The sequence below is a fragment of the Protopterus annectens genome, chromosome 4.part0 (assembly GCF_019279795.1).
Source record: "Protopterus annectens isolate FY-2018-M chromosome 4.part0, PAN1.0, whole genome shotgun sequence".
Taxonomy (NCBI): domain Eukaryota; kingdom Metazoa; phylum Chordata; order Ceratodontiformes; family Protopteridae; genus Protopterus; species Protopterus annectens.
The window spans coordinates 1,384,650,461-1,384,676,610 of NC_056733.1; the positions used below are offsets into that span (position 1 = coordinate 1,384,650,461).

The window sequence follows — 26,150 nt, forward strand, 5'->3', positions numbered from 1 at the left end:
TTGCCCAAGCAACTTTTGTACTGAGATCTCTTAATTGTCTGCCACAGCGTACAAAGCTTCAGAGAGATTTGACCAAAGAGCTTTCAAATTCTCTCACAGAGTCCATGTCTGCATAGGAATTCAAAAGAACTTACTCGCTGCTGGCCACTTTTCTATCTATTTCAAATGCATCATTGAGGGTGATTTCACTCAGCTAAAGGCACCTCACGAGCGGCAGGTTCAGGCATAGCCCTTAGTAGACATGCCCGGATGAGGCTATGAAACGTTGCGAACCCTTCAAAACATCTTTTATTAATGCCCCATTCAATGGCACATTCTTATTTGGGCCATCAGTTAAGTAGACGCTTACCTGCAGCGAGCAAGATGGAAAGACTCTGTCTGCCATGGGTATCAAGCTCTCTACCCTTTAATGCACCTTTTCTAAGTATCTGAGTGGAGGTAAGAAAATTTGATTCAGAAAATCTCAGGGACCTTTCCAAGATCTGCTTGGGGACAATTCCTCCAGTGGCAGGGGAGGGATTTCTAATGGGAGACATTGCCCCAGAGGCAGAGGGGACCCGCTATATCAGGGCTTCTGGGATTATTTTCCAACATACCATTTCAGCCCTCCTGAAGTGCTGCCCGACTGTCTAACTCTGGAGGTGGTCAGGGGAAGATTTTCTCTGTACCCAGAAGCCTGGGCAAATATAACAAAAGATACCTGGGTGCTAAATATCATATCCAGAGGTTATTCCATTCCATTTTCCCAAACCCCTCTTTAAAAGAAGAAGAAATTTCCCAACTTTCCACCCAGTCAAAGGAAGGGCACAGCACAAGAGATTCAAAAGCTGCTCGAAAGAGTCATCCAAGAGATCTCACCAGCCCAAACAGGATTTGGAACATACTCATGCTTCTTTTTAGTGCCCAAAAAAACAGGGGACCTAAGATGAATTTTGGATCTGAGCAATTTGAATCACTATGTCAAGATGTCAAAGTTATAAAATAGTCATGGTACAGTTCATCCTTCCTTTTCTTCACAAGGATGATTGGATGTTCTCTATAGATCTTCAGGATGCATACTGCCACATCAAAATATACAGGCGCTCAAGAAGACATTTATGCTTTGGGTGGAAGCCAGTCACCACCAATTCAGAGCCCTGCTGTTTGGCCTGACCACAGCCCTCAGTGGGTTTACCAAATGTATGTCAGTGGTGGCTTCCAAGTGTTTCCATATCTAGACAACTGGCTCCTTACTACCCCATCCAAGCATCTTCTCCTATAGTCAAGGGACTGTTTGTTCCAGATTTGCCAGTCACTAGGGTTAACAATAAACTATGCCAAGTCAAACCTAATATCTGTCCAGAGCCTGGAGTTCCTTGGTACACCTCTGGATACAATAACACAGGTAGATTCACTAACACCCCATTGCATGTCCACCATCAGGAGTCAAGTTAATCAACTTATTGCTCATCCATCTCCTTCAGCAGGATCAGTTCTTCAGGCACTAAGATCCATGGTAGCAGCTGTTGTGTTATTTCCTTTGGCATGCTTCTTTATGCAAATCCTTCAATGGACACTAGCTGCCCATTGGTCCATTCTATGTCAACCCGTATCTTTTCCATTCAGACTAATTCCAGTTTGTAGATGACACATACACAAGTGAATACAGTTGGATGACATTCGTCTAGGGAGTCATTTTGTTTTGCCAACTCCACTAGCCACAGTGACCATGGATGCTTCAAAGCTGGAGTGGGGGAAGCATTTTCTGGGAAGGATGGTCCAAGGCATGTGGTCCCCCCAAGAGACCAATCTGCATATCAGTGTAGTATAGATGAAGTGCGGTCCTTTACGTGTTGCAGTGCTTTCAAGATGCTGTCCCTCTAGGGACTATTGTGATTCAAACCAAAAACACATCTGTGGTCTGGGACGTCAACAAACAAGGAAGTACCTGATCTTATCCCCTCTGCAGAGTCGGCAATGAAAGTGTGGGAATGGATGATTTCATCAGACTGCTTTCTGGTTGCACTGCATATCCTGGGGAAAATCAGTCTGTCTCTCAATCAATCAGTGGTGGAAAGGATCTTGCTGTGGTTTCTTTGTGTCTCCCCACAACAATTACAGCAGGTAATTTGCTCTTATTCGCCATCAGGGGGAGTCACCAAGAGATGCTGTAGTCCACACTTGTCCTCCCAGTCTCCTTTTTGCTTTTCCACCTCTACCACTGATACCCAAATTTCTACAGAAAGGAAGTTGGTTGAAGAGCTCAGTCATCCTCATTGCCTCCTTCTGACATCAACAGGTATGGTTTCCCTTCCTATGGTCTCACCTCTGTTATCCTGCATGGATACTGGAGCCATCTCCAGATCTCCTGTCTCACCCATCAGTGATCCAACATCTCAGTATCCAGGCCCTCAAACTAACTGCATAATTTCTCCACTTCCAGTAATATTTGGACAGCCCAGGCTTTCTTCTCCTGTACATACTATTATCTTGGCTTCACAAAAAGCGTCTGCTAAGAAAGTCTATAAGAGCAAGTGGAAAATATTCTTCCTTTGGGCATTAAACAATAAGCTTGATGCTTTCTCTGCTCCAGTTTCTGCAGTACTTGAATTTTAGCTACCCTTTTAAAAGAAGGGACTAGTTTCTCTACCATTAAACTACAGTTAGCAACTATTTCTAATTTCTTTACAGGAGACAGAAATTATTCCTTGTCTTCATTCAAATTATGCAAACTTTCCTAAAGGGTATTTTTCTTCTCAGACTACCTGTAAAGGATTCCTCACCTCTGTGGGATCTCACACTTGTGCTACAAGGTCTAACTTGGAAACCTTTTGAACTTTCCGCTAACACTGGTTTAAAATTCCTTTCGTGGAAAACAGCCTTCTTAGTAGCCATTACTTCTGCTAAGAGGATATCTGAACTCCAGGGTCTCTCTTCAAAAACCCTTTACATCATTTTCCATAAAGAAAGGGTTACCATGTGGACACACCCTTCTTTTCTTCCCAAAGTGGTCCCTGAAAATATCAGTAACCAGTCTATTCATTTACCACCAATCTTCTTTCCAAATTGTTCGAATAGAGGAGTGTATGTGCTTCATCTCCTTGACGTACACAGACAACTACGATTCTACCTTCACAGAACAAAACACTTGAAAATCAGACCAACTATCTGTTTCTTTTTCACCAAAAATACTAGGATTTCCAGTATCCAGGACCACTTTAGCAAAATGGATTACAGACTATATTTCTTGGATTTATTCTCAATACGTTTTGGCCTTACCTAAACCTCCTAAGGCTCACTCAACCTGATTCATGGCTGCTTCATCTGCTTTTTGGTCTAGAACATGTATTGATGAGATTTGTGCAGCAGCTACATAGTCCAATGTGCATACTTTTGTTACTTATTACAAATTGGATATTATAGCTAGAAACAGAGCTGCCTTTGGTTCGGCAGTACTCAGGAATATCCTTCCATAATGGCCACCAAAGATAAACGTAGCTGGGGACTCTGTCCTATGAGTTAAGGAAAAATGAAAATGACAATATCAGATTTAAAAGTTATGCACTCATCATAGCAAAGCATCTGTGTTGTCCATTTACATTCTTCCTCAGCTTCTCTCCCATCTGTTCCCCATCCTTCCATTTTTGGAGACCTATAGGACTACCTGTTGGAAACTACAGTTCTGAGTTTGAGCCCTTCATTTATCTATCTCCTGTTCCTATCTTTGTCTAGCAATAGGGCCTATGACAACAAACTCAGTCTGAGGTAATGGGGATGGAATAGGGCATTGTGGCTAGAGGGAGGAACTTGAAAGCTGGATCTGAAGTCTGGAGTATGTGGCAGAGTTGGATCTGAGGATTGGATCCGAACCTATGAGTTGAGGCAAAATGAAAATGGATAACACAGATGCTTAGTTATGGTGAGTACATAACTTTTAATTCTGTTCTGTAATGGTTAGTACACTACACTCTGAATCCAGTGATCCGAGTGGGACTGGGGGTTGATATAATGGTTAAGGTGGTTACTTCACTGACACAAGGTGCATGGTTTGACTCACAACTTTGCAAGGGAAATGCACTAGGCTTAAAATTGCCCACAAGCGCAGTTAGCCTAGTACTTACCAATAATAATATATGTTGGGACATAACGAGTTCTTCCATAAGCCTGTCATTAAAACATTTTGTTCTGCAACATTAGTTTTCATATTGTATTAGTAAATATTAAATCCTAAACATTTTTTGCTACAACAGAGCACAGATGTTTTTCCATAGTCCAGCCACTAAAAATGCTTTACTGTGCATCGTTTGTTTTTCTTCTTAATACATTGCAATAAAGTAGTTTATTCAGTGGCACCATTTTTTGTATAACATTGTATATAATACTGTATAGAAGATACATTTTAAATCTGTTCCTAAATGTAATATGTTATTTTAATTAAACCTTTCTATGCATAGCTCTATACTAATATAAACTCTACACCATATGAAAGATAATACCAACTCAGTTATTGTTTTTATAAATTTCCATTAATACATTTTCACAATCTAAGGTCTGACATCTGTATTCTTTGTGGGATTTCATTTATGAAGCAGCCGTACCACACTTGGTTTCATAAGATAGGGCTGCATATTAATGAGGGCTAGTGGAGCCCTCCACGTGATTTCAGAGTGGAAATTAGGCTTGCAAGACTTTTACATTGGAAAGCAATACCAGAGTATAACCTGAAGCAACAGAGGCACTCTTTCAGTGCCTTTAATGCATTTTCAGACTTAGTATAGCAACTCTTTTCACTTTAATAATACCAACAAGAGTTTCATTTTTTATGTTTCTTTTGAAAAAACATGGAAGTTGTTTAGAATACATTTGGCTTTTCTTTATGCCCCTTTTCAAAATGGTGCTTTCTAGTATAGACTGTACAGAACTGATTAAAAGTAGGACTGTACTTCATTCCATTTTTATAGTCATACCAAGGAAGTGAGTCTTGAATTTCAGCTGCACCGTATCTCTTATGGAATAGATTTGTTATGGTGAGTATAACAAAAGATAATAGCCGTAGACTACCATTTGAAAATAGTCTGTTTTGATAATGGTTGTTGTCCCTTCTTACCTTCACAAGAAATGAACAATTAATCTGATGATCTAAAAGATTTAGTTTTGTCAGGATAGTACTGAGTTTTCTGTGGACATCCAATGTATGGATTATACTTTCTCCCTCATGTTTAGGTTCCAGAAAGAAAACAGGGAGATGATAGTTTGGTTAAAGTAATCAAAGATAACAGTTTATGCATAAAGAAGGATTAGTTCTCAAATAAACCCTGTCCCTAGGGAAAATGAGATAAGATTAAATCCCCATAAGAGCTTGCAACTCATATACCCTTCTTGCATAGGTCAGAGCAATCATTAAAACTGTTTTCTATGGTAAGAACCTCAAGTCAGCCAGATGGCTGGTTTTTGTGGAGCAAGTGTTAGTTTCTCTAAAACAAAGATAAGATTCCAAGGAGGGGCCACTGGTTTACTTGAAGGCATCTTATGCAAAATCCCTTTCAAGAACATTTTTCATGTGACTGCCGTGAAAGAGTAGGATCCATGGGCAGACATGCTGAATTGGCCAATAAATGAATGTTGATAGGATAGTCAATCACACAAATATTGCAAAACCAGAAAACAACTAGACCTGAATGGGTGCGGGTTATGTTATTGGCACCAACTAGAAAACCTTTTCCATTTGCTAATATATTATTTTCTAGTAGCAGACTTTCTGGGTCCATTAGTACCTACTGTATATCCTCAGAAAACAGCTGCCTAAAAGGAATTAAGACCCTATCATCCAGGCAGCCAGTTGAAAATGATTGATGTTGGGGTGTATCAAACACAGCTGTTCTTGTGTAGTAGATCCATTCCGTGAGAAGCTTGTGATAATTGCCCCTGGCCATTTCCAACAGAAGGGATTAACCATGGTTGCCTGAGCCAAGGAAGTCGCTAGAATGGTCTTGGGTGATTCCTTCTGAATCTTCAGAAATACCCTGGATATTAGTGGAAATGGTGGAAAGGCATATAGGAACATTCCTGTCCAAAGAAAATAAAATAAAAGGCATCTGTCTTCTAGGCCTTCTTGCATAGAATCTTGGAACAGAATTTTGCTAGTTGATTGTTCAGTGAGGAGGCAAGGAGGTCTATTTGAGGAACTTCCCAGAGATGGATCAAGTCTTGGAAGACCTCCATATCTAATTTCCATTTATGAGGATGTGCCCTGATCCTGCTAAGTTTGTCAGCCACACAATTTTGATTTGATGGACTGTAGAACACCTGTATAGTGAAATTGAGCAGTGAAGCTATATCCCAAGCCAACATGGCTAGTCTGCAGAGGGATATGACCTAGTTCTCCCTTGCTTGTTGATGTATCACATCACTGTGGTATTGTGCGTAACCACTTGAAGAGGTCCAGGGGACCATAGATGGTTCAGAGAACTGAGTGCCTTGATCAGGACAAGCATCTCCTTGATATCTGTGTGCTTGCATCGGTCATTGGTGTCCTACACTCCCTACATGTTTTCCTCTCCTGAAACTGCTCCCCAAGCAAAGTCTGAAGCATCTGAGGTCTTTGACTGCTTGGAACAGGGAGGGAGAATGAGATATCTTAACTTAAGCGTATCTGTTGTCTCCACCAAGTGATTTTTCTTCTGACAAACTCCAGCACTGGGATCTGAAAATATTTGATACTGGGACCAAAGAGATTTCAGATACTACAGTATCTTTCTCATATGGAGTCTTGCCAGAGGTATCATAAGAATCACAGATGCCATTCCCTCACAGTGACTGAAGACTGAGTGGAAAACCTTAGAAATAGATTTAAATAAAGATCTATTTTTTCCCGTGGAAGAAAAGCTTTTTGAACTGAGGTGTGCAGGCGACATCCCAAAAACAGTCCTGTGTGAGGGAGTCAAGAAAGACTTGTATGTTCTCTTATAATCCCAGCTTCTCCAAGCGATTTCTCATCCAAGAGAGATTCCTGACATTTTGAAAAATACTCTGCAAAGATAAGCAAGTCATCTAAATACAGAAAAATGTGGATACCCTGTAGCCTGCAGTGAGCTATAATTAGAGATAGGCACTTTGTAAATACTCTTAGTGCAGTGGATAGTCCAAAGGGTAAGACAGATAAATGATAATGTGTTCCAGACACACAAAACCTTAAGAAATGCCTGAAGTCTGGATTAGTAAGAATGTGATGATAAGCATCTGTTAAGTCTACTATTACCATGAAACTTGAAAGAGGAAGAAGAAGCAACAGGTTGTGAAGTGACATCATTTTGAATTTGGGTACTATCACAAACAGGTTTAGGAAAGAAAGATCCAGAATGGTCTCCAAATGTTTTGTTTGTTTGGGACAAGGAACATCCTTGACTAAAACACCTTTCCCACCTGGGAAGGAGGAACTGGTTCTATCACTCCTTGGGACAGCACATAATGAAGAACAGGTGGAAACAAAACAGTCTGATTGTCAGGGTGTGTACAGAATTATTTGCTATCATGTTAGTGTCATTATTTGCAGATGTGCAACACAGCTACTATAGTAAAACCTTGCTGTACACTGCTTTTGAGGTTAAAACATTGTTTTGTATGCCAGATAACATTTGTATTATGGAAGGCATTTATAATGATTATTTTTTTCAGCTAGTGATAAAATGGAGAAACTAATTATTTTCATTTTATGAGCAGATGGTCAAGACATTTAGCAAACCTCCATTACAACATTGTAAAGTATAAAAAAGTAGTGCACAGAATTTTGACTATCATTGTTGTTTATAAAACATTATTTCATACCATATTCCCAGAATGTCCCTTAGCTTCCCTTAAAGTGCATCATGATTTCCAAACATGTTTTCGACTGTTTTTGTCTCATAAAGGTAGGAATACACTGGCACTGCTAATATTGACAGACTGTGATATTCATTATTATATTTCTTTCACAACTTTGTTGATGTATGTTTGTTTGCCTGTTGTAGTTGCAAGTTGTTCAGGCTGACATTTCCTTGATCGACAGTGATGCTGTCGTTCACCCGACAAACTCAGATCTCTACACCGGTGGTGAAGTAGGTAATGGAAAGTTAACTGCAGCAGGTTTTGTATGTGTGAGCATGCTCTCTAATCAGAAGCAAAGCTTGCTCTCTCTCCAGATTTACAGGTCTGTATTTTCTTCTTGCTTCCAGCAGTTTTAAATTTATTGTAACTAAAGTAATTCTAATGAACTAATATTAGTTATGTGTTAAACATTTAAAGAAGTTTATAATAACCAATACTCATGGGTCATATTTTAAACTTAGATATTAAAGTCAGATTCCGAGTAGGCAGGTAGATTTAAGGCCAGAGTGACAAGCATTTGCTCAGTAGGCAACACTTTTTCACAGTTCTGTTGAGCAATTAGAATTCTTTCTACTACTGCAAAATTTCCAGGCAATTAGTTGCTGTAATCTAGAAGCGTATAAAGTGTTTCATTGTCTAAGTTTTGCAGTCATCATTTTGATAATCTTAGTAATACTCTGCTGCAGGTACTGCTATGTTGTAGGTGTGGATTCCATAACCTTCGTTTAAGCCTGGCTGTTAGCACAGAGGTTTAAGGCTATGTGTTGTAGCTTTTGTGTTGAGAAGTTTAATTCTCTTAGTCCTCATTTGCCTGATGTATAACCTTCAGCAAGTCACTGAATGAGATAGTGCTTGGGGGCAACTGGTAAACTGGGCTAAGATCCCCAATGGTACAGCGATGAACTAGCCATTTGAGAACTGTTACTGCTGCAGATTAAGATGCCTAATAGGGGAGTAAAGTCCAGGATGGACAGGGTAGCCATAAGCATTTCTTTTTTTCCTGAATTGACAGGTTTTGCTTAACATAAATATGGGTGATTTTTCAACTAAATGACAGCTAGTACTTCTTTTAAAGATGCACTTTTCAGTAGTGGTAGCTGGGAATAAAAACAGTGTGTGTGTGTGTGTGTGTGTGTGTGTGTGTGTGTGTGTGTGTGTGTGTGTGTGTGTGTGTGTGTGTGTGTGTGTGTGTGTGTATAGTGTAATTGTTTATATGGAGCACTTGTGTAGCTGTGTTTAGATGTATACAGAAGAATGGGGTTTGATGGATCAGGTGTGTGGTGCAGATTGCTAAAGCCTTTACTATAGCCCTGCAGACCCCAGGTTGATTAGTGACTGTTCAGGAAGGGTAGAATGGAGCATCTGACTTCACTTCACCTCACTTATAATGTGGAAGGGAAGTAGCCCTATTTCCTGCATTGTTGATACTCACTGGATCCTAGATCTCAAAGCAAGCAATGTATGGGCTGGGAACATTCACTTCACTCTGCCAAGTAATGTGCATGTATTTTAGTCAATACTGTACTTTTGTGGAAGAATGTACATGGTTTGGACATGGCTCAGAAGACCCTTGCATCACAGGTGCATACGTCAGCTTTCAAGGGGTTGGAGTTAGGCTAACAAAAAAAAAACAAATCCTCTGTCTGCCTGAATAATCCTATATTGGGTGTAAGAACAGGTGTGATCAACATCAGTTGCCTGCTAACACTATAAAATAATTAAAAAAGAAAGAGTTAAATAGTTTTCATATGCTACGGCTGAAAATGATTTTATAGTTTCTTGGTAGTCCGAAGCAAGGCACTCAGAAAATTCTGGTGGTATTATTATTTACTACTAGGAGATTATAATTTAATTATTGGGCCTTTTGGATAGGGTTGTTCCATCGCATTTTAAAACCAATGAACAACTGAAGGATTTCATCTTACAGCAGGCTTTACTACACGACTAGACAACTTTTCAGGAAGCACTTAGAAACACAACAGAACCACTACTAGTTGTCAGTGTTCACCAAGAATACAAATGGAGACTCTCACATGAGCATGAACAGAAAAAAACAAAGGACAGGATCATTAGCTTCAGCACAAAACACAGCAGCAGAGAGCAGCAGTAGACCCAAGTGCACATTTTCATTAGGCATTCTTAACAGAAACAGACATACTGCAAAAATAAAACAGGTAGTAGCAGTACGGCCAGTTCACCACAGCCATCGTAAAAATGGAAATCAGCATAAGGATGCCACAGCAGTAATCCAGCTTTCACAAAATAAAGTGTGGCAGCCAGTACAGACGACCAAAATCCAGGCAAGACCAATGTGTATGCCACTTGGGCAGTTACTCCAAACACAGAAGTCAGTAGTGCAATGTGCAAAACACCAAGTGGCTAAAAATCTCAGTAGATTCAATAAAATGAAGCAGCTTACACTCCCACTCCAGACATGCCATATGTTGGGAAAAAGGTAGGGTGATGCTGGTCCTCAACAATGGGACATTTGGACGCATTGCAGAGACAAGAAAACAGAAGATCAGGGGCACTGTCACAGTACAGGAAAGAATCTACAGGCCAATGACATTGACATATGCATGGTGTCCAGAGCCAACAACTATAAAGACAGTGAAAACCCACATACAGTGGCATATGAGGAGAACATAAAGATCCACAGAAAAGACAATGTCTTTGCAGTCCACATATGTCCATGTATACAGACATTCAGAATTGCATGTGCAAACCACATGACAATGAGCTGACATGGAAGTAGGTATCATAATCCATTATACAGGTAGCAGCATGGATATTTATCCACTGGTTTGCACACATTCCAGAATTACTATGGTGATATATGAGGTAGTCAGATACAGAATTCATTAAACAGGATGATTTGTTCACACAGGACAGAAAGAGAACAGAGGAGCTCTACAGAAGTGGTGGCTGCGAGACATAAACCAGGTGACACAACCAAAGGTAGTGGGCAGTGACACGAAGAATCAGTTATGTTGTACAATGCTTTTTGTTTCAACAGCTGGTACAGGGCATTGTGGTGCTCCTTATGACATCTCTTTAGTGAGGGCAGTAGACCATGAAGGACAGCCTCCCTGAGCCTATCCACACAGAGCTGTTCACTAACTTGTACAGGCAGCAGTTCATTCAGGTCAGTGTTACATATGCAGCACAGTGCATGAAACCATGTGTACCATTCCTCCACACTATTCTGAGTGCAATGGATTGATGCAATAGACAGCTCCTCCACCAACAAGAATGTAGTATGAAACTGTGGTGGCAAACGCTGGGCAGATAGTACAGAGATGTCATGCCAGTGTCATCTGCTCTTCACACAGTTGTTAAGGAGGAGTATGACCTCATTTGAACAGTGTTGTCACAATGCATCATATATCTCTGGTTATGTCCCGTAGGCCCAAATAGGCAAGGGTAAGCAGTTCCTTCAACTCCACGTGGAAAGATGGCACATCAGCACAACACAACCACAGATGTGGATGCTGTATATGGCAACAGATGATTTACCCCAGGTGGATGAGGCACCCATTTGGATGTCATCATGACATACTGCAGTGCCATAATTTGGTCACAGCCCTCTACTGTGCCAGTCACATTGTTTAAGAATGTGTCATGTGTGGCCTGTCTCATACTGGTAGTAAGGTAGTACACCAAGGCTGCAAACACAGTGGAGTGTTCCCAATCAGTTCCTTTTACTCTGCTGTCTCAAGCATTAAACCCTGTCACCTATGCCTAATGGTCCTTTTGTAGACACAGCCTGAGCAGCTGTTGTCTTGTCTCTCCTTATAGAACATGAAGGCCTCATCTAATAGCTTGGACTTGTTCCTCTGGCTGTTTGTAGTGGGGTATATTCCCAGTGCAACCTCTGGATTGACATCAGGGGTTTAGCTTGTGCTGTTCTCTTTGATATTTACTTAATTGTTTCCCATCTTACCATATGGTGCCTGCATATTATTGAAATTAAAGGCACCATACAGCTGAGGATGGTGCTGAAACTTCCTGATGTGTAAACAAGCCAATTGGGAGGGCATAAAAACCTTTTAATGGCACAGCCTGCATGTCACCAACAATAGCATCGGGTAGTTAGCAGAACAAAGAATGCAAGCTTGGCTTCTCTTCATTAAATCCTGTTGAAAAGATGACCAAGTGTTTCCAGGATATCTGCTTCATTAGGAATCAGTTTTCTTTAACTTCTATTGGAAGCCTTACTGAAATATTTGTATGACCCTTAACATTTTGTTGTCTGTACCTTCAGGACTATAATGAATAAAGATCCATCTCTTCTAATATCTGGTCATGCACTTCCCCTCTGTCTCATAAACATTTCTCCAGTGTGTTTCCTGTGAAGTTTCCTTTCTGACATCCAGGACTGTATGTTGATTTCACAGTACGGCCCAACCAGTGGGGTTTGTATTGAATCATCTATTCCACTTGCATCAAGATTCACTGCATATGTAAAATACTGTCCAAACACAACACATTTAAGCCAAATAAGCTTTTAACAGCTGCCTTTGCAGGGATGCTTTGAAGCCACTACTTTCCAAGGGCTATAGGATGGTGCTAACAGATATACTGGTTTTCTACTGGCAGGCAAGAATTTGAAATACCAAAGGAGGTTTCTGTGGTTTGCTTTGATGGTTAGAATTTTCTGTACTGATGTGTCTTAGCCTGCGTCTTGCTCCCAGAATGTTCACCAAGGTGTTAACTATAAAACATAGGTGGTGCATCAGTCAGATCTATTGCTTTTTTCCCCTGTTTGAGTGACCAGTGGATAGTATCTCATTCCCAGGATTTCCTGGTATTGTTGACCCTTGCCTAATTGGTCTCATGGCTGCAGAACCTGCGACTCAAGTATCTCATTTGCTTCAGGTATGGTGAACCAGCTGTATAGGAAAGGTATTGGATGTTGTCCAACTCTGACCTTTTCTACAGTTATATACAAGGGAGAACATGAGGGACGTGATATCCTAGGTTGTGCTGAAGTGGAATTGACCACATCAGAATCTTAGAACTACTGCAAGAACTTGTAAAACTGTATAATATGTTAGCTGGGGCAGAGCACAGTATGCTACACTGCTGAAACAGGGCATTCATTTGGTCATTTATTTAACTTTTAGTTTGGTTAAATTTCATTTATCGAATGCACAAAATACTTTTATTTTTTCCTGGATGGAAAGTTGTTATTAAAAAGCACTGGTAGAGTGATGAACAGGATAATTAAAATATCCTGATGCCATAAGTGCTACTAGAAACTGAATGTCTCTAAATAAACAAGAATACTTCTGTCGTGGTTGAAAACATCTCTTAATCTTCATTGCAGTCACAGACTGCTATACAGTGCAGAAGTAAAACAATGATTTCTCTTGAAAAAGAGTACTTATCTGTTATGGGTGGGGTTTGCATCTGTTTTCATCAGAACAGCTTATTCATTTATAGGATCATAGGAGATTACTAGGCTATTGACCTGGAGGTCATTTTAAGCCTAGCTATTTCAACCCAATGTAATACCTTAAAGGTACTAGTCAATACCCAAGATTGCATTTAGTGATGACTGTCCATGTCCACGAGGGTTGTGGGTGTTATCCCCGGTAAGAATTTACGTGCCCCAACCACTCATTCAGATTCCTCTTGAACAGCGTCATAGAGCTGCTCTTTTTCACATGAATTGGTAGCCTGTTCCAAAGAGTGGCAGTCACTGGAAGATAAATCTGTCCCTCCAGCATGTCCCATTTAAGTCGCAGGCCATGTTTAAGTCCCTGGAACGGTTATCCCTAGACCCATTTGATTTACGGATGTGCATTAAGTTCATTAGGTGTGGGTCTTGGGTTGCTGTGTAGGCCAGGCATATATCTCTCCTAAGAAGTCTATATGATACAGAGTAATGTGACAGGGATTTTAGTCTGTCCTTGTAAGGCTTCTTTGTTAGAAACCTCTGAGGTCTCTCTAACATACCTCTCAACCTCTTAGAGCAAGAAATCTGGACAAAGCCATATATAAAAGTGGGACAAAGTCCCAAAAATAGAGGCAACTTTTAAATATTGCTCTTAGAAACTTAGAAAGGTTTTGCATTAGTGTGAATTTTCTGAAGGGTATGAAGTCTGAAATTCAAATGTCTGTCATTATTTTCTAACTTCAGTCTTTAATGATTTGCCACTAATTTACCAGAAAATCACAGTTTTATGAAAAATGGACCAAAAATATGAGGCAAAAATCTGGACATTCTGCGAAAGTCAGTACAGTTGAGAGGTATGCTCTGTAATTGCTGTAGATGCTTAGTACTATACATACCAAATGGGGAGTTATACTCAGTTATGGGCCAGATAAGTGCCAGGTATAGGGGGAGTTATAACTTCTTTTGCTCTCGAGGCGATGCCGTTATTAATCAAGTGAGCTACATGGAATGCTTTCCTTACAATGGTAGACACTTGGTGGTCGAAGTTAAGGTTGAGGTCAACCTGTGATCCCAGGTCCCTTACCACTTCATGGGTACTTAGGGTATTGTTATTGATTTGATAGTGTAAAAGGACATGGTTTGTGCCAAAGGGAATGATGATGCACATCTTTGCATTCAGTTTGAAACCATGAGTAATACACCAGTTGTTGGTCTGTGTGAGACCATCCTGGAGTATGCTGACATATTTTGGGGATTCAATGATTGCACGTAGTTTGCAGTCCTCTGCAAACTTAGTCAGCCACAACCCTTTAGTTTTAACCTGAGATTCTGAGAAGTATATACCAAACAGTAGAGGGTCCAGCACTGACCCGTGTGGCAGCCCCTGATAACAGGTCTGCTGGTTGATGTGGAGTCACCCACTTTGATAGTGTGTGTCCAATTTGTGAGCCAGTTGGCAACCCATCTTACAACAAAGTGGTTTACATTCAGTTTGCTAAGTTTATCAGTAATGCCTGAATATGGGATTGTGTTGAAAGCCTTTGCCAAGTTGAGGTATGTTGTGTGCACAGATTTGCCCTCATCAATGGCCTTCGTCACACTTTCAAAGAAATTCACCAGATTTAACAGGCAGGGTCTGCCCTTCACAAAGCCAAATTGGGTAGGGTCCAGGGTTTGGAGGTCACCTATGTCTTTATTTATGAGGTTCATAATGATATGTTTTATGGCCTTCCAGATGAGGCTGATCAGGCTTATGGGTCTGTAATTCCCTGAGTCTGTTGCTAAGCCACCTTTGTTGAGGGGAATAACTGTAGCTGATGTTTTTCGTGTTTCACTGTTGCAGTCATCACATTTGGGTTATCCTTGCCAGGGTAGCCCTCAGCCGGCCTGAATACCAGAGGCTTAGTATTTCTGCGTCGGTTGCTGTTGCTTGAGGACTGACGTTAGGTCATCAGTAGTATAAAGTAAGGCAGCCAACGCTTTTACTTCAGTCTTTCTTGCTGTGGAGCCCGAAGCAGAAGCAGTTTGCACCAGTGCCGGTCGGCCGCTACCTGATTTTTTGTCTCCGAATTGAAGTTGAAGTCTTCTAAAGCTAAGTACCCCATTGGGGATCCTTTCTTCTTGCACTAACTGATGTCAGAAAAAGTTAACAATTGTCTTGCCTGTAGAAAACAAATACCACACTGAGACTTCCTCTCTTACTGTGTCACTTGTTTGGGCCGAGACCACGACATCCCTCATTGTGCTTTGTTCAGTGCCAGAACTATCCATTGTCAGGCCCTTATTGTAGCCAGATATTTTCATTTACAGTCTTCGAATTCCAATATGGGTTTGGTAAGCCATCCAACAGCAGATCTTCTGAAAAAACGTAAAGATAAAGACAGGGACAGACCGCACAGGTCTAAACCTTCCGACAACGCTTTTGTTAAGCTAGTAGTCAGTCTTCCGGTACTCAGTGAGGTGCTTTCGCAGCCCCTGATCCCCGCTTCTGTTGATACACAGGCCGCTACCAAGACCCTTTCGGAGTCTGGTATGCCGCAAAACTCTTCTTTGACTAAGGATCCTGCAGTCGTCTCTACCTTGGATGGGTCTGGAGCCGCTGAGCAGGCACCAGCTTCCAAGGAAGTCCTTCGCACTACCGAATCTCGACACAAACTGACGTCTTCTTTCGCGACTACTGTTCTTTCAAAAACGACCGAGTTTCTTAGGCTTAGGGTTCGAACCACACCCAAGAAACTGATGACCCACTCTCAGGCGCCTGCTACCTTGCCTCAGTCTCAAATGCTTAAAATGGTGGAAGACCTTATCATGCTGATCAGGAGAAGCCAAGCTACACCCTCAAAAAGGAAAAGAGATCTGTCCCCTGTAGTTTTGTCTGAACAAAAGTCAGATGAATCTGATGCATCTGACTATGACGACATGCAACCCCTCTCTACTTATGAGGCTTCTGATGCAGAGGACTCCATTCCTTCAGCCTCTCCCCCAGAGGATTTTTCCTTTGAGGAAACCCTGCATACTTTAAGAGAGCATTTCCAATGGGAGAGTCAGGATTACCCTCAGTCTAAAAAGAGACTCAGGAAATTCTTAGATCTTCCGCAACACAGACCCTTGGCCATCCCCCCAGTCCCGGATGCTGTGGATGATGTTTTCCTTGAATCCAGCTTGACTCCTGATGCCCTACCTCCTGCTCCCAGAAAACCAGACAGGTACTATATAGTCCTGACTCACACAAATATCTTTTTAAAAATCCAATAGCTGACCATAAGGTAATTTATCAAGGGCCAAAAAGGATTAAAGCAACCTCTGCTAAGAATCCCACACCCTCAGACAGGGATTCCTGAGCATTGTACAGATGGGGTAAAAAAGTATACACCTCCTCTACTCTTGCTGTCAGGGCACTAGATTGTCAGTTCCATGTGCTGAAATTTCAGCAACATACCCTTGAACTCCTTAAACAAAAAAATGTCTTCCCTTCCTGCTTGGGCAGAATCTAAAGATTTACAAGACTTAATGCATTCTGCAAGCCAAGTAACTAAACACACTTTGCGCTGTGGTTTTGATGCCCTAGAAGCTTCTTGCAGGGCAGCAGTCACTGGATCTGTCATTAGAAGACATGCATGGGTTAATGAACATCCCCTGCCAGACCATGTCAAATCTAAATTGTTGGATGCTCCCTTGCACAGAGATAACTTATTTGGCACTAAGGCAGAAGAGGTCTTGAAAAGATGGAAGAAAAAGCAAAATCAATGCAAACAGTTAAGGATATCTTACAAGTCCAGCCCCCTAGGTTCAGCAGGCATTGTCCCTCCAAGCACTGGTCCTTTCCTGCTCCGAGTAAACCAGCCCAGCCAAGGCTCCGTGGAAACAGACCCCCCCCCATACAGCAGCCCCAGGGAATGCAGACATCTAAGCAGTGGACTACCTCCATTTCAAAACCATGGAGTTCTAAGCCACCCCCTTATGGTAAGAACTCACAATGACTCACCACCTCCTCCTCCCCCCTCTGCCCACCTTCACTTACCCATAGGAGGAAAAATCTCATTTCACTCAAGCACCTGGGCCACCATAACCAAGGACCAATGGGTTCTGAACATTGTGTCTCAGGGATACAAATTTTCCTTCCATACCCTTCCAACCACAAAAGGGTTCCCAGATCTACCACCATATCAGTGGGCAGAGGCTCAAAAGCAAATCCTTTCCCTTCTCTCTATTAGAGCAGTAGAGCACGTTCCTGTTGAACAGATAGACCCAGAAAAGGGGGCATCTGGTGCCCCATCCTCGATCTATCAGTTCTAAACACCTTCCTGGTGATCCCAAAATTTAAAATGCTCACCCTCCAGTAGCTGCTACACATGCTCTCCAAGGACGCTTACCTAGCAACCCTGGATCTAAAAGAGGCCTACCTCCACATTCCTGTCAGGGAACCATGCAGGAAATATCTCCGCTTCAGGGCAGGATCTCAACACTTTCAGCTCTCTGCGCTTCCCTTTGGCTTATCTACTGTTCCCAGAGTTTTTACAAAATGTCTGGCTCCAGCCATTGCCTTTGCAGACAAAGAAATATTCCGACTTACCCATACTTAGTCAACTGCCTTATTCAGGCAGACAGCCAGGAAAAGCTGCTCAATCACCTGGCATTTGTAAAGACACTACTAATCTCCCTAGGATACACAATCAACGAAAAGAAATCCAAACAGGTGCCCAGCCAAAGGAAAATCTTCCTGGGAGCAAGTTTGGACACAGCATCCCAGATGGCATTCCTTATACCAGAGAAACAAATTTTCCTAACAACCTACTTTTCTCAACTAGCTACCAGGCCCCAGCTATCTGCAAGGAAGATCCTGCAAGTTCTGGGGTTCATGGCATCTTGCATACTACTCATTCCATGTGCCAGACTGCACATGACGAAACTTCAGTGGTACCTAAAGAGTCTTTGGTGTTAACACTCTCAAGACCTGGAAACGCATCTACCTATAATTCCTTGTCTCAGAAAGGAATTTCTTTGGTGGGCAACAGCATGCTCCCACAACAAGGGACTGCCCTTCTCCCCACCCCCCGCCACCTAGACACTCACCACAGACGCATCAGACTACGCTTGGAGTGCACACCTGGATGGCAGGTGCATACAGGGCCAATGGAGCCCTCAGGAAATCCCTCTGCACATCAGTCAGAAAGAGATGATGGCTGTGCAGCATGCCTTGATAACTTTCAAATCTCTTCTCTCTCCAGGGGTTCTACTGATCAAAATAGACAACACCACTGTGATGTGGTACATCAACAAACAGGGAGGGACTCACTCCTGCCCTCTATGCAGGCTGGCCATTACCCTTTGGCTCACAGCCTCTTCCATGCAACTACACCTGTTAGCACAATTCCTACCAGGCTCTCTCAACTCTCTGGCAGACCAATTAAGCAGAAACCTTCTAGACCCACACGAGTGGCAACTCAACAGAAGTACCTTCGCTCTAATAACTCAGAAATGGGGAACCCCGAAGGTCGACCTCTTTGCCTCCCACACCAACCATCAGCTCAGAAAATTCTGCACCAGGGAGCATCACTGCATGGCTTGGAAAGTGGATTCCCTGTCCTTCCCCTGGATCAGTCTGTCGGTCAATGCCTTTCCTCCCCTACCTGTCATCCTCAAGGTACTGCTCAAAATAAGGGAGGTAAAACCAAGGACCATTCTTATAGCTCTAGACTGGCCCCGACAGCACTGGTACCCCTTGCTGCGCAGCCTGTCCCCGCTGCCTCCATGGCATCTTCCTCAGATTCCAAACCTCCTGACCCAGAGAGAAGGGGAATTCATGCATCCCAAATTGCAGACACTCAGTTTGGCAGCTTGGCTTATTCCCTAACCCCAAACCAATCTGCCATTCTAAGTAAACAGGTTCTGGATGTTATCCATGAGGCCAGATGTCGTACCACCAGAAAGTCTTATGCAGATAAATGGAAAACGTTCTGCACCTGGATCCAGGCTAAGGGACTCAATATGGCACAGCCCTCCATCCCTCTCATCCTGGATTACTTAACTGACCTACTACACAGTGGTCTCTCTTTCTCCTCTATAAAAATTCATGCCTCTGCTATTTTGGCTCATGTTCCCACTGAGCAGCCCCTTTTCTCACACCCTTTGATCAAACAGTTCCTCAGAGGGGCTACAACTTGAGGCCCCCAGAAGGACACCAACGCCAGCTTGGGACCTTAACTTTGTCTTGGAAAAGCTCACCCTGCCCCCTTTATAACCAGCTTCTTCTGCAGAGCTAAAAATTCTCCTGGAAGACAGCTTTCCTTCTGGCCATCACTTCAGCCAGAAGAGTCTCTGAGCTGCAAGCACTCATGGCTGTGGAACCCTTCATCATCCTCCATGCAGACAGGGTATTCCTCAGAACTAACCCATCCTTCATGCTTAAGGTAGTATCCAGTGTGGCTCTCAACCAATCCGTTCATCTGCCCACCTTCTTTCCTAATCCCCAGAACAAGAGGGAAAGGATTCTTCACTCTCTAGATGTGCACAGACAGCTCAGATTCTATCTGGACAGGACTAAATCCTTCAGAAAGTCTGATCAATTGCTGGTTAGCTTTGCTACAGGAGCATAAGGCAAAGCCATCTCCAAGCAAACCATTTCCAAATGGATAGCACCCTGCATCCATTTCTTCTACAGACAGCATGGAAATCCTCCCACCAAGGGGGTCAGGACACACTCCACCAGAGCAGCCTCCACCTCTGCAGCTTTCCTAAGAGTAGTCCCCACAAGGGACATCCCTGAGGATGCCACCTGGACATCTGTTCACACTTTTACCAAGCATTACCACCTGCCTCTCTTCTCCAAATCCAGGGCAGGGTTTGCTTTTGCAGTCTTGCAGGGCATCCTAGCCAGCCCTTAGTTTCCTTGACTGCCTCCACTCATTTACTCAGCTTTGGTAATCTACCCAAATGTGATGACTGCAACAGTGAAACACAAACATAGTACAGTTGTGTGCACTTACCACAAATGTAGATGTTCAAGTGTATTCACTGTTGCAGTCCTGGTTTCCGTCCCTCCATCCCCCTTTATTCTCTTTCTTTCCTTATGAGGGACATATTGGTATTTATTTTCACTGGAGGGGTTCTTCCGCCAGAACCTAGCCTCCTTCTTTGGGGGCTCCTGACAGGTTAGGGCAAGAAAAACTGATGTAATGGCATTGGCTGCCTTACCTTGCACTACTGACGACCTGACGTCAGTCCTCAAGCGACAGCAACCGACGCAGAAATACTAAGCCTCTGGCATTCAGGCCAGCCGAGGGCTACCCTGGCAGGGATAACCCAAATGTGATGACTGCAACAGTGAATACACTCGAACATCTACATTTATGGTAAGTGTACACAACTGTACTTTCTCCATTCCACAGGAACAAACCCTGTGATTAGGCAACGATTGAAAAGGGTACTTAGTGGTAATGCTAGTTCATGTTTTAGCCTGTTTAGAAGACAGCATGGGATGTCATCTGGTCCCATAGAGGCCGTGTTCTTTACCTTGGACAGAGCTTTGAGGACCTGCTCTTCAGATATGTAAGGTGGAGAGGGGTTGGGGGAGAGTTTGTTGTAAGTTAGGAGGAGGTAAGGGAGTGAAATTTTCACCAATCCTATCCACTAGGAGGTTCACTATGTCTGTGGGGTTAGTGGAATTCTGGAATTCATAAATTCCAATGCCTTGGATCAAGTTATCCACACCCCCACCAGGAGCAGCAATATTCTAGACCTGGTCTTTACCAACATGGGCAACCGGTGTTCCACACCAGAGGTCAATTCCTCGTTGGTCAGATCCGACTACAAGCTAATCACCCTAGACATCCACATCTTGCCCCCACCCCCATTAGGGAAACCACCGTAAAAAAATTCTCCAATGCCAACTTCATGCTTCTTAAGACAGAAGTGGCAAACTTCACGACACCCATGCAGACCGACAATAGAGGTACGACTGCTGAATCCTACACAAATGCACTTTATAAGCACTTACACGAGTGCATGGATCATGCAATCCCAAACAGAACCAAGATGCTATCCTCCAAAAAAAGGAAGCCAATCTGGTGGTCCCCTGCTATAAACAAACTGTACAACAGAAGAAAGAAACTGTTGCAAAAAAGAGTAAAATCCCATGATTGGAGGAACTCCCTGGACATCCTCAGTAAGAAGCTGAGATCCCTCATAAAATCCTCCAAAGCTAGTTACGAAAACCAAATCGCCACTGATTCTAAAGGCAATCACAAAGCATTCTATAGCTATGTCAGGAATCTCAGTGACAACACTCAGATCTGCTCTGAGTTACAGCACAATGGCACTAAATATACAGAACCAATTGATATTGCTAACATCTAGGCAGATAGATTCAATGCTAACTTTACCCCCCCTCTCACCCCCTAAAGGGCCCATCTCTCTACCGGAAGAATGCAAAGTTCCTATAATCATGGCTGCACAGGTAAAAACCACACTCTCCAAAGCCAAGAACACAGCATCCATGGGACCTGACGACATCCCAGGCTGCATTCTACATGAACTACAGAACGAACTGGCACCCCACTTAAGTACCACGTTCAATCATAGCCTCACCTCAGGCTTTGTGCCCACTGAATGGCTCACAGTGAAGGCTATCCCAGTCCACAAAGTGGGAGCCACCACGGACCCCAGGAACTACCGCCCCATTAGCCTGACGAGCCTGGTCTGCAAGGCTATGGAACGTATCATCATTGAACGTATAAACAATGACAGTGGTAATCTCCAAACTCTGGACCCCAGCCAATTCGGGTTTGTAAAAGGCAGATCATGGCTCCTAAACCTGATAGACTTCTTTGAAGCGGTCACCAAAGCCGTAGATGAGGGTAAGGTGGTTCGCACAGCCTATCTAGATCTCGCCAAGGCTTTCAACACCATCCCCCACTCTGAAATTATAGATAAACTCACTAAACTAGGTATAAATCCCTATGTCACAAGATGGGTTGCCAACTGGCTCACTGACAGAACCCACACTGTGAAAGTAGCAGACTCCAAATCTGACTTCAGACCAGTGGCAAGTGGAGTACCACAGGGTTCAGTCCTGGGTCCTCTCCTATTTGGTATCTACTTCTCTGAAGTACAGGCTAAACAGAAGGTCTTTGGCTAACAAAGTTTGCAGATGACTGCAAACTAGGAGCCATGATCAAAACTCCTAAAGATGTGGACATCCTACAAAAGGGCCTCACTGAGACAGATGCCTAGTGTCAAAGCCATGGCCTCAAGCTCAATGCCAAAAAGTGCATTGTCATCCCTTTTGGTAAAAACTCTGTACCCATGAACTACCACATAGGCGGTAGTCTACTTAACACCGAAAGTGTGATAAGAGACCATGGGACACAGGTGGACAGTAGTCTCTCCTTTGATAATCACATCGTCGTAGTAGTCAGGAAATCCTTCTACGTGGTACACCTCTTCACAAAAGGTTTCTCATCCAGGAAAAAAGAGGTCATTGTTCCCCTCTACTCGTCACTCATTAGATCTCATTATAGAATACAGCGCCCCTTTTGGCATGCATCTCACAAGACATGTACAACAACTGGAAAGGCCGTAGAAATACCTCACAAAGAGGATTATCGGCCTCAAACAGATGCCTTCCGCAGACCGTCTAAAAAAACTCCAGCTTTACTCCGTCGCATATCACCTACTCAGTGGCGATCTCTACCTAACATACAAAGCTATGTCAAACTCAGAGCTGTTGGACATGCTCCACTTAAAGAAATCCCAATCCCTCCAAGCTACACCCTCTAGGGACCTAAACCTTGTCACCACAATAAACAGAACATACTGGAGGGATAGATTCCTGTCCCACAGACTTCCCATACTCTGGAACAAACTACCTGTCTATATAAAACAAAGCTCCTCATTAGCACTCTTGAAGAAAAATCTTGATGATTAGATGGGAAATAGGAAATTCACCCCGGTGATCACTTCTGTGGCTCTGTTCAACAGGGGCACAGGAGAATAATTTTCTTGGGTAGCGAAAGCCAGGGTACCTTTTTGGCTAGGCTTATATAGGCCCTAGGGCCAATAGCCTAATACCTACCTATGAACCAATGAACCTAGTGTGTGTGATACCATTGGCCACCAGTTCTGCACATGCTTAAGTCCTACCCTTTAGGTTACGTACATAGCTGTAAAAACCCTTATGGTTATCCTTGGCAGTACTTGCTAGATTTCTCTCAAAGGAGCTCTTAGACAAGTTGACAGGATGTCTTATTTGCCTGTTAAGGCCAAGGAGGGTGCTTTTCCATTGTTGGGTCTTTGTCTTTGCTTTCTTGTACAGCAACTTTTTGTATTTATTGTAGAGTTTGTTGATGCTGAAAATCCACCATGGCAGCTTGATTTTACTTGGAGCTCAGTCTTTGATTCTTTCTGGTGCAGCTGAGTTTATACAAGTGATTGTACAAGGGTTTAGTGTAAGCTTCAGTGTAGTTACCACTTTCACCTTGGGGTGGAGCTTGGAATGCATATATACCTTCATTCACCTAGAAGGGCATAGTTTGCCTTGTTGACGTTTTTTAGTCTAATTTCACCCTTTGTGAGTTCTGGTGTTAGTGTCAGTTTGAAGGTGACTGATTTGTGGTCAGATGTGAAGTTGTCAATCTCACCTTCATTCTTGCTGGATGGGTTCGGAACCGATCCTCAGCTCCGACTCGGCACTTGCTAAGCTCGAGAGCTAATTTTACCAGCTCGAGGCAACCCTATATCCCATGATGTAAAGGCGGAGATTACTCAGATCTCGTTTGCCGCTTCGCTAACGAGGTGCCTTCTTTTACCAGCTCTAGGTAAGTGAACTTTTTAGAGACTTTTTGTCTACCCCCTTTAACTTTATATATATAAATATTATATTTTGTTAATTACCGACTCACTTTAACCCTACTCCTGTCAGTGTTCCCTTCTTTTTGAGAAATATTCCCTTACCCCTAGTTAGGCCTTAGGCCTTCCCCTCCCTAAGTTTTTCCTGTCAGAGATTTTTTGTGTGTGACTGTCTGTTATCCCTGTTTAATTTAATTTAATTTAATTTAATTTGTTGGACTGAGTGTTTTTGTGTGTGAGTGTGTTACTGGTGTTTCATCGACACAGTTATGTCGAAGGACACTAAGGTCTCAGGCTTCAAGAAGTGTGACTCGTGCTGTCAGAAGATGTCTCTGACAGACGGTCACACTTCTTGTGTTCATTGCCTGGGACCTTCGCACCTGCAGGACTCTTGTGCTATCTGTCATGTTTTCAGCCCAAGAGTCCTGCAGGAACGAAAAAATAAGCTCATATTAAGGGACTTATTAAAGCCCGAGAGCTCCCCGACTAAGTCGGCGCCGGGGAAGCCCTCGAAACCTGTTAAGCCTTCGGCTCAGGCTTCCAAGCCGTCGGCTTCAGGTTCTTCCTCACCTGGCTCGAGATCGGCTCCGGCTGGAGCCGATCTTTCCATACCAGTCTCAGTATCGGCTCCATTCGGCGCCGGTACTGTCAAGTCCAGACACTCAGTGTCGGCTCCGGCTGGAGCCGATGTATCTTCGGCTCCGATGGCTCCATTGATCTCAAAAAAGAGATCTTGATCCCCTTCTGTGGAATCTATTCATTCGGCTCCGAGATCACCCTTGCTCTCGGAGCGGAGCCATCGGAGCCGATCTTCTCGGTCATCCAGGCTATCTGATCACGACCTTGAGAGAGTGGTGAGTAGACTATTAAAGTCTCAGGCATTAGCCCAAATACTCCATAGCCCATCTCAACAGACGGTAGCTATATCACATCCACCGAACATTCCTCCTTCGACTTTCTTACAGAGCTCGGAGCCGGAGCTCCTCGGAACCGGTACCGTTGTGACTTCGGAGCCGATACCACCCCTTTCGGCTCCGTCGTCCTCGGCTCTGATTTCCTCCTTGAGACCTTCATTGGAGGGATCCGGGCATCTAGTCTCTCTCGTCGGCTCCGAGGGGGCGAGTGGCATCGGACCCTTGTCCGACCCCTTTCTCCCTCTCGGAGCTTCGGCGGTGGTGAGCTCGGCCCCATCTGCCTCGGAGCCTTCCCTCTCGGTGAGGCCTGGGGTTCCTATCTCTTCGGAGTGGGAACTTTCTGGTCTCTCTGACGGGGGAGCCTTCGAGGTGATGAGGAGTGTACTAGCCCCTGGGCTTAGTCAACGGACAGTTCCATCAGCTCCTCCCACTACAGTGCCTGCTGACGTCTCTTCTCACTCTCTTGCTCTTGGACCCAGAGATCCAACGCCTCAGGTTTCCCCATTGGGAATATCTTCCTCTTCCGAAGCTTCTCCTGATCCGTCAGGAGAACCCCCCCGTAAGAGGACATGTAAGAGGAAACATTTAGACTCCCCTGAGTCTACTACATCAGATACTGACTTGGATGAGTCGGAGGGATCCCCGAGGTCCTCCTCTGAGGATGTCTCATTTTCAGACATCCTTGAAATCCTTAAACAGAGGGGGAGCTGGCCCTCCCTTAATCCCTCCGAGGACGAGTCAGTATACCTGGAGGCATTCGGATCTCGACCCTCCACCTCCTGGGTGTCTCCACCTTTCGACCCTCTCATGGAGGTAGTGGCTCGGAAGGCGTGGATGGCTCCAGATTCGGTGGAACTTATCCCCAGGAGACCTTCAAAATTTATTACTGCCCCACAAGATAGACAATATTTAACAAAGGGTGTCCCAGTTGATGCCATGGTGGTGTCTGCTGCCACCAAGAAGGAATTAGCTGATCCTTCAGTACCTGTCCATCCTCCTAATAAGGATTCTAGGACTATGGACAGGTACGGTAAGCGAATTTTTTCTTCAGCGACTTTTGCCATGAGATCGCTGAACTACTTACGCCACTTCACCCGCCTTCAAAGAGATGTTCTTAAAGAGTTGGGAGAAGTTTTACAGGATCCGTC

At 43.5% G+C, this 26,150-nt stretch overlaps 1 protein-coding gene across 2 annotated transcripts in view; it reads left to right on the top strand.

The window, feature by feature from the left end:
* Positions 1-26,150, top strand: part of LOC122799866 (core histone macro-H2A.1) — a 1,011,703-nt gene that overhangs the window by 521,920 nt on the left and 463,633 nt on the right. The window contains exon 6 of one of the 2 annotated variants that reach the window (XM_044069221.1): positions 7,986-8,076. The exons of the other annotated variant lie outside the window; for it this stretch is intronic. Within the exon in view, the coding sequence (XP_043925156.1) occupies positions 7,986-8,076 (91 nt within the window). The remainder of the gene's footprint in view (positions 1-7,985; positions 8,077-26,150) is intronic. 2 annotated transcript variants of the gene reach the window in all.